This window comes from Gavialis gangeticus, unplaced genomic scaffold, assembly GCF_001723915.1.
Source record: "Gavialis gangeticus isolate Ggan-Ray unplaced genomic scaffold, GavGan_comp1, whole genome shotgun sequence".
In the NCBI taxonomy this organism is placed as follows: domain Eukaryota; kingdom Metazoa; phylum Chordata; order Crocodylia; family Gavialidae; genus Gavialis; species Gavialis gangeticus.
The window spans coordinates 55,199,544-55,209,276 of record NW_017728993.1 but is presented as its reverse complement, the minus strand read 5'-3'; the positions used below and the strand labels follow the sequence as shown (position 1 = coordinate 55,209,276).

The 9,733-nt window shown below is 44.1% G+C and overlaps 1 protein-coding gene across 1 annotated transcript in view; it reads right to left on the bottom strand.

Moving 5' to 3' along the window:
- Positions 1-1,346: 1,346 nt before the first annotated feature.
- The window catches only part of FAM129A (family with sequence similarity 129 member A), a gene marked incomplete at its 5' end in the record, with an annotated part of 13,351 nt that continues 4,964 nt past the window's right edge, over positions 1,347-9,733 (bottom strand). The window contains 3 exons of the mRNA XM_019528345.1: positions 1,347-6,230; positions 7,221-7,714; positions 9,356-9,467. Of these exons, the coding sequence (XP_019383890.1) occupies positions 1,347-6,230; positions 7,221-7,714; positions 9,356-9,467 (5,490 nt within the window). The remainder of the gene's footprint in view (positions 6,231-7,220; positions 7,715-9,355; positions 9,468-9,733) is intronic.

The window sequence follows — 9,733 nt, the reverse complement described above, 5'->3', positions numbered from 1 at the left end:
AGTTGCCTTAAAATAGCCTCTAAAATTGCAGGTGTAGTTTTGCATACTCAACTTACAAAAGCACTATTTTTCATTTCCAAGATTTTCTGGGTTCAACACCTGCAAGTGTGTGCAAACTGTGCAGAAAGGCAGCCTATGTGCCAGGATCACAACATGGTATAGGCGGTGGTAATCTTGGATATGAAAAACCACTGCCAATTCTTTAAGCTGCTTTTGAAAATGTGACCCCATTTGTCTTCCAAAACCCAAGCACAACTAGTTATTCCTCTGGTTTTTTGCCTTGAATTGCATCTAGGTACCGGGAAGCATATGGTATGATTCTGGTATATAAGACATTTCACACTTTGTTGTAAGTTCCCATGCCATTACTGTTTTCACAATACAGCTTTACATGCATAAACATGCCCTGCAGAACTGAGTAACTTGTGTTGAAGTCAATGGGTATGTGTGTGGTAGGACTGCAGTACAGCATTATTAATCCTCTGTATTGCAATATTATAGGTAAATATACTATATGGTAGAAAGCACAGCTAGTAGGTGCTGCACAATCATCATAGCTGGAGCTACTGTAAACATTCTCATCAGTCTCTTAATAACAAAAAAGAACTAGCAGTAAAGCACTCTGAAAGGCTATATAATGCAGAAGTGCAGAGTGGGATTGAGAAACCTGCTCTCAATGCTATCCCAGTTTTAAATACAGCAAAAAGAAAAACAATCAGAACACTTCATTGTCTATAATATCTGTCTAAACTTTAAAATATTTTAGTAATTTGGTCACCGTGTAAAGTTCAAAGTTTACATGCAACTGGGCTGATGAACCATCCAATAAATTTATTCATTTAATTACTTATTTGAAAGATTTAAATATTGTCTTTGTACTGCACCTGAGTCCTATATGAATTCTTTTATCTACATTTTGATTTACTGATCTACAAACTACTGCAGTATTGCCAATCACAAGCATCACAAGTCATTTCCCACCCCCATAAAAAGCATGAGTTTATCTTAAAAATGCGGAATTTAGAAATAAAATAATAAATAATTATTTTGATTTGAAGAATTGAGGTCACATTCTCAAGCTTTTCACTACAACCATGAGCTAAGAACTTTTTTTTTGTTAAATGAAAGCTGAGATTCTCAGGCAATAACCCCATTCCAGCATCTGGATCACTACCAACACCCCCCACCCCCCCCCAGGTATTGTGAGACTCGACAAAACTGCAAGAGTTGGCAACGCATTCTTGCAGCCCTTACCACACGAGCATTTTCACTTCAAGGGTACTACAGGCATGAGTAAATGCTGAAGGGTTGGGCTGCATATTTCTGAAAAACAAAGACACTTCCTGCTATTCAGAGCATTGCTCTGTACAACTACCCTCCCTGCTCTCCTCTGCAAGAATTTCACTTCCCATCAAGGTTGTGATTTCAGCACTTGAAGGCATGTCTACTAGTTTACACTCATCCCCATCAGCAACAGATTTACTACCCACTGAAGTAGTAGTGTTCACCTCCTCTTTTTCTAGCACATCAGTCACTTCTATTCTTAAGTTTTCCATTCTCAAAATGGTTATTTCCATTCTTGTTGCATCGGGACTTTCAGTAGAATCATCAGCAAAGCTCTCAGCCCCAGCTTCCACTGGCCCAGCCTGAGTGTGATGTACTCCTTCTTCCTCCAGGTCAGATCTTCTGTCCTCAACTACATTTTCAGGTAGTTCCTGTAGTTCCAATTTGTGATCAAGACCTTCACAACTTTCCTTGTCTGTATACCAGACACTTTGGTTGGTTTCCACTTCTGCATTTGCCTCTTGAGGTCTACCCAGTTCTTTGGAAGTCTCTGAACATTCTGCTCGAGTCCCACATTGACCCTCCTCTGAGAGGATCACTACATTCACATCATCTGTCCCCAAACTGGATGAAAATGGCTGATCCATCTTGAGCTCAGTATGTTCAACTTCTTTACTTACTAACTTATCTGCTTGACCTTCTTCTTTATTTTTGCTGTTCTCATCACACTCTTCACCATGCTCCTGCAACTTTAAAATATTACATTCATTTACCACTTCTTTTTTGTTCTCAGATGGAGCAACGGCTGCTGGGTCAGCTATCACCATCAGCAAGTCGCTTATACCATTTGCACTATCAGGGGTTGTAAGGGATCTCTCCTCTTCTTGTCCAGTGTTTCCCCCAACCTCTGCCTCTACTGTATGTTCACATTGCAAACTTACCTTCTCTTCCACAGCCTCTTCTTGTACTTTACAATTTGTCTCAGTGTCTGCCCTAGCCTCTACTTTCACTATACCTTCCTTCTCGGAACTTACCTTCTCCTCCAGGGCTTCCTCTGTTTCCTGACTTTCTTTTTCTGTTTTTTCACCAATCTCTTCCTTCAATTCATTTTCACTCTGAAAACTGATCTGTCCTTCCAAAGCCCCCTTTTGTTCCGGAACTTCTTTCTCAAGATGCCATGTAAACTGCATCTCACCTACATCCTTGCTCTGCGAACATACCTTCTCTGCCACAGCCTCAACTTGCACCTGGTTATCTTTTTCTGTTTTTTTGCCAAACTCCGTCTCCACTGCATTTTTACTCTCAGAACTTATCATCTTTCCCTCCACAGTCACTTCTTGTACCTTATTTCCTTTGACATTGCTCCTGCCCAACTCCTCCTCCACAGTATCTTCATTTGGGAAACTCAGCTTCTCCTCCCTAGCCTTCTCTTGAATCTGACAAACTCCTAATGTGCAGCCTCCAGACTCTGCCTCAACTGCATCTCCATTCTGATAACTCAGCATTTCTCCCACACTCTCCTCCTGCCCCTGACTTTCTTCTTCCACGTTACCTGCAGTCCCCGTCTCATCTGCATCCTCACTCTGGGATATAACCTCCTCCATAGCCCACTTCCGTACCTGACTTTTGTTCTCAAGGTATATTTCCAACTCTGTCTCCTGCACACCCTCACTCTGTGAGCATACTCTTTCCTCTACAGACTCCTCTTGAACCAGACTCTCTTTTCCAGGGCTCCTGTCCAATTCTTCAGCCACTGTAACTTCACTCTGGGTACTTACCTCCTCCTCCAGAGCTGCCTCTTCTATCTGACTTTCTTTTGCAGTGTTGTCTGCAATATCCGCTTCCACTACACCCTGACTCCAGGATCTTCTCCTCTCTTCCACAGCCTCTTTTTGAACCTGACTCTCCTTTTCAGTGCTTTTGTCCAACTCATCTACCACGGCGACATCATGTTTTAAACTTGCCTCACACTCTTGAACCTGACTTTCTTGTTTTGTGTTCTCACCAAACTCTGCTTCCATTACATCTTCAGTCTGGGAAGCTACCTCTTCCCCCATATCCTTCTCCTGTACCTCCCTATCACTGTCAGTGTTATCTACAATACCTGCCTCTACTGCAACCTCACTCTGCAAACTTCCCTTCCCTTCTACTGCCCCCTCTGGTATGTTATTCACTTTTTCTGTCCTCTCACCAAACTCGGGCTCCACTGCATCCTCCCTTTTGGAATTTACCTGCTCTGCCCCTGTCTCCTGGTGTACATAACATTGTTTACCAGGCTGCCCTGCAAACACTGGCTCTGTTGCATTCCCACTCTGAGAACTTGTCTCTTCCACGTCTGCCTCCTCTTGAACCTGACTCTCCATGTCAATGTTATCTGCAACCTCAGCCTCCACTGCACCCTCATTTGCAGAAGTTACCTTCTCCTCCACTACTTCTTGTACCTGACTCTCTCTGTCAGGCTGCCCTTCAAACACCACCTCAAGTGCATCCTCACATTGTGATCTTATGGCCTCCTGCTTTATCGGACTTCCTTGCCCTGTGTCTCTGGCAATCTCTGCCTCCACTGCACCCCCTGTCTCAGAGCTTATGTGCTCCTCCACTGTCCCCTCCTGTACGTGGCTTACTTTCTTAGTGACATCTTCAATCTCTGCCTCCACTGCCTCTTCACTCTGGGATATTACATTCCCTTCTACTGCTCCCTCTTGAACCTGGCTTTCTTTGTCAGGCTGCCCTGTAGTCACTGCCTGAACTGCATCCTCACTGATTGAACTTACCTTTTCCTCCACCTCCTCCTGCTGTCCTGGATTTTCTCTCTCAGTGACATCCACCAACTCTGCTTCCACTGCACTTGCACTCTGCAAACTTACCATCTCTACTGCCTCTTGCTCTACATGACCTTTATCAGGCTGCACTGCAGACACTACCTCTACTGCATCTTCACTCAGCAAGCTTACTTTTTCCTCTGTTGTCTCCTGCTGTACCTGATCATCTTCCTCTGTGTCACTAGTAAAGTCTGCCTCCACTGCACCTTCCTTCTCAGAACTTACCTTCTCCTTCACTGTCTCCTCTTGAACCTGGCATTTTATATCAGTCTGCCCTGCAGACATAGCTTCAACTGTATCCTCACACTGAGAATTTACTTTCTCTTCCACAACCTCCAGCTGTATTTTACTTTCCTTCTCAGTAATGGGTTCAGTCTCTGGTTCCACTGCATCTTCACTCTGGTGGGATGTTAATCTCTCCTCTACTGCCTCCTCTGGAATCTCACTTTCAGGATCACGGTGCCCTGTAGACACTGCCTCCACTGCATCCTTGCTCAGTGAACTTACCTTCTCCTCCACCTCCTTCTCCTGCACTTGGCTTTCTCTCTCAGTGACAGCTGCAGTCTCTGCCACCACTGCACCCTCACTCTGAAAACTTACCTTTTCCTTCATTGCCTCCTGCTGTGCCAGATTTCTGTTCTCAGGCTGCACTGCAGGCACCATCTCCAGTGCATCCTCCCTCACTGAACTTACATTTTCCTCCACTTCTTTCTGCAGTACCTGGCCTTTACTCTCTGTGTTACTGGCAAATTCTGCCTCTACCACTCCCTCCTTCTCAGAACTTACGTTCTCCTCCACTGGTTCCTCTTGAACCTGACTTTTTATATCAGGCTGCCCTGCAGACACTGTCTCCATTGCAACCTCTTTCTCAAAATCTACTTTCTCCTCCACCTCCTCCTGCATTTGGCTTGTTTTCTTAGTGACATCTTCAGTCTTTGGTTCCACTGCTTCCTCACTCAGGGATATTAAATTCCCTACCACTGCTCCCTCTTGACCCTGACTATCTCTCTCAAGCTTCCCTGGAGACACTGCCTCTGCTGCATCCTCAGTCTGTGAACTTACCTCCTGCTCTGCAACTTGCTTGGGGATCTCACTTCCTTTATCAGTACTCCCAGCTGTGTCTGCCCCCTCTGCATTCTCATTATACACAGTTACTGTCTCCTCCATAACCTCCTTTTGTACTTGACCTTCTTTGCCTATTTTTTCACCAATCTCTGACTTGACTGCATCTTTACCTTGGGAGCTTACTTTCTGGTCCCTGCCCTCATCTTGTATTTGACCTTCTTTTTCAGTGTCTCCTGTAATTTCCAACTTCCCTGCATCTTCACTATGAGAGTATACCTTTTCATCCGCAACCTCCTTTTGCTCTTGACTTTCTTCACCAGGATGCCCTGAAAACTCTGCCTCTCTTGCATCCTGTGTCTGGGCAGGAACTTTCTCTACAGCTGCCTTTTGCACCCGACTTATTGTCTTGGTGTTATCTCCAATCTCCACTTCGTCTTCATGCTCAGAACTTGTTTTCTCCTCCACTGCCTCCCTGTGTTCCTGGCCTTCTTTATTAGGCTGCTCTGCAGATACAGACTCCAGTGCATCCACACCCTGTGAACTTACCTTTTCCTCTGCTATCTTCTCTTGAACCTGAAACTGTTTCTCAGTGTCCCTGGTAAACTCTATTTCTGTTTCACCCTCATTCCCAGAACTTGCCATCTTTGCCATTGCCTCTTTTTTTACCTCACCTTCTTTATAAGGTGACTCTCCTGAAAACTCGACTTCCCCTGCACGCTCACTCTGCAGCCTTACCTCCTTCTCCACACCCTCCTCCTGTTCTTGACTTTCGTTTCCAGTGTTATCTGCAACCTCTACACCATTTTCAGAACTTAGCTTCTTCTCCCCAGCCTCCTCTTGGACCCAACCTTCTTTATCAGGCTGGCCTGGAAACACAGCCTCCAGTGCACACTCACTGTGTGAAATTACCTTCTCTACCACAGACTCCTCTTCTACCTGACTTCCTTGCCCTGGGTCTCTGGCAATCTTTTCCTCCACCACACCCTCCTTCCCAGAACTTACCCTCTCCTCCACTGCCTCTTCCTGTACCTGGCTTGCTTTCTCAGTGACATCAGTCACCTCTGCCTCCACCACATCATCGCTCTGGGATATAAAAATCTCCTCCACTGTCCCTTCTTGAGCCTGACTTTCTTTCTCAGGCTGCCCTGTAGACACTGACTCCCCTACATCCTCACTCAGTGAATTTCCTTTCTCTTCCACCTCCTCCTGTTGTACTAGACATTCTTTCCCTATGTTATCTGCAATCTCTGCTGCCACTGCACCCCCATTCTCAGAACTTGCCTTCTCTTCTACAGCCTCCCTCTGTACCTGGTTTTCTCTCTCAGGCTGCCCTGTAGACATGGCCTCCACTGCATCTTCATGCTGTGAACTTACTTTTTCCTCCACTACCTCCTGCTTTACCTGATCAACTTCCTCCGCACCTGTAGCAAACTCTGAAGTCTCTTTTTCAGAACTTACTTTCTCTTCCACTTCCTCCTCCTGTACTTGAATTTCTTTTTCAGTGTTAGCTGCAATCTCTGCCTTCCCTGCACCCTCACTCTGAGAAATTACATTCTCCTCCAATTCTTCTGTTTTGCCACCAAACCCTGACTGCCCTGCATCTTGACTTTGGGAACTTACCTTCTCATCAATACCCTCCTCCTGCATCTGATCATCTTTTTCAACATTCCCACGAATCTCTGCCTCCATTACAAGTTCAACCTGGGAACTCACCTCTTCCACAGCCTCCTGCTGTGCCTGGCTTGCTCTCTCAAGATGCCCTGCCAGCTCTGCCTCTTCACTCTGGACACTTACCTTTTCCTCCACAGCACCCTCTTGAGCCTGACTTTCTATTGCAGTGCTATTGGCAGGATCTGCCATCACTGCATTTTTGTTAAGTAAAGTGATCTTATCCTCCATAACCTCCTTTTGTAGTGGACTTTTTTCCCCGGTTATTCCACCAAACTCTGTCTCCATTCCATCCTCATTCTGGGGACTTACCTTCATTTCCACAGCCTCCTCTGGTACCCCACTGTCTTTTTCTGTGTTCCCTCCAAACTCTGCCTCCACTTCATTTTCATTCTTGAAAGTTACCTTCTCCTCCATAGCCTCTTCTTGTACCTGACTTTCTTTTTCAGTTTTCCCCCCAAACTCTGCCTCCACTGTATTTTCATTTTGGGAAATTATTTTTTCCTCTACAGCCTCTTCTTCCCTAGGAGTAGAAGATTGGGACTCCTTTTTATCAGTCGTGTCTGTAAAGATAATTTTTTCACTAATGGTTTCAGGAATGTTAGGCATGTCGACAGTTGTTCCTTCATCATTTGCCTTTCCAGCATCATAACATTCTTCCTGGGAAATATTTTCTGCCAAAACAACCACCTCTTCATTTTGAGTTTCAGTATCTGATATTTCCGTAAGGGTGGTGGATGGTTTCTTAGCTGGGGTGGTTTGTGTTGATCCTGAAGGGGTCTTCAAGTCAGTTAAACTGGACACACTTTCACAAGGCATGTTGAGACTGTCCTCAAAAAGGTTGTGTTTCTTCAAGCTGGCAGCTTCTTTTATCACTGATTAGGACAAAAAGATGAAAATGATTTGAAAAAACTGATATTTTAAGAACACTCTAAATAAAGAATTTACTCTCCAACCCTTCAAACGTCATAAATTATTCATAAAAGCCTCATTTTAACTTTTGCTACACATTTTATTAATCTTGAACAAGAAAACTTGATTAGGAAGTTATACTTGCCATTTTTCTTGCACTCACGGAATACTAGTGTTGGTTTCACATAGCAATAGGGGGACATTAAAATCTAAAATTATTTTAATTGAAATTTAAGATATTATAAGGCCAATTCGATTCATTGAGAGTTTGTACACAATATATAAATTACAAAGCCTACATTTGGGGCCAGCAGTACAACCAGGGGACCATCTAAAATTGGTTGTGGAATACAGAGCATCTTTTTTTTTTTATCACAGATATATATTATCAACATTTTTTTCTATCTTTGATGTGCACAAAGGCACAGGTGCATACAGAGTACTGCTATGGTGGCAATCATATTTTTGACAGAATATTTAATTCTGAGAAATTTAGTCCAACAGCCATGAGACATTGCTAATTCTCTGCAAACATTTAATTGCTGGGCTATCTGGTCATCTGGAGCCAAAGTACACCGAAGGTGCAAAATCTTGAGTAGAGAAACATTTTAGCCAAAAATGACTCTTGAGATCAAGATTTTATGAAGTTAATATTTCTGTTCAAACCGCTGCTTGCCCTATCTCTGTCATGAGCTGAACTAAGGCCCCAGAATCTTAATGCTTCCAATCTTTAGGAAGATTGGGACCTAGATCTGAGCAAGATAGCCCAGGGAGGAAACAAGTTGTCTTTGTGCCACTACAAAAATTTCTATTGCAGCACAAAGGCCAAGCCAACAGACATCCATGCACATTGTCATGCCACAGATGCTCACAATTTGTGGGCACGAAGATGGTAATACTTTCTGTCACTTTATTGTGGCAGACACCTGTTTGCTTTAGGGCCCAGAGTTGTCAGCCTCAGGCAGGTGCTCCCATAGCTTGAGAGGCCTGATCCTGCATATCCCCAAATTCTCCTGTAAGATCAGGCCCCTCAAGCCCCGGGAGTGACTGCCCAGCTTTCCCCTTACAGAGACATGATCTGGGCAATCTCCTTAGTATACCTCTGTAAGCATGGAAACCCAGCTTTCCCAGATTAACATGCCTTGGACATTCCCCAGGGCATGCCTCTACAAGTGGAGAAAGCTGGGGTTCCATGCTTAGAGAGGTGCCCAAGGGAATCTACAAGGCACATCTCCGTAAGCTGGAGCTCCACGCTTACAGACAAGTCCTGGGGGGAAACTGCAAGATGCATCTTTAAGTGACTTTCCCCACTTAAAGATTGCCTGGGGCATGTCTCTCCAAGCAAGAAACCCAAGCTTGCAGAGAGATGCCATGGGGAATCTCCAAGGTGCACCTCTGTAAGCGGAGAATGTCTCCCATTATTCTGCAGGGTCAGGCAAGATGCATCCTGCCACAGCTAATCAACTTCATTTGGCAACATCACAAGGTCCCTTCCAACCCTAATGTCTATGAAATCTTTGAAATCTGTTTATAGCCTCAGAGCTCCAGCTAGCTTCAGACCCACACTCTGAGCATTATTGCTATCACCTCAAACCAATTCGTACCTTTTAAGGTTTCATCAAGCAAGGTGTGATATAAAATTTCTTCATAGACATTCTCTACTTGTATCACACTGGTATAATCTGCAAAGATAAACTGTTCATATTTCTGCAGCTCCTGTGAAAAGAAACAAGGAAAAGAAGTCCAAAAATGCAGCATTCTGAAGTCCCTAAGAATCTGTCACCCCAACATGGAACAGAACCCTACTACCTCTCATTTAAGAGATACATCAATGCTACTAGTTCTCTAGGGTTAAATTAGTTGCATATGCTCAGAGTCATATATTTAATAGCACTTACCATATTGTATTGAAAGAATTTAGAGTTCATAAGCATTAGAAGGAGTGTACTTGGTAGTCATGTTGGTCTGAGACAAGAAGACAT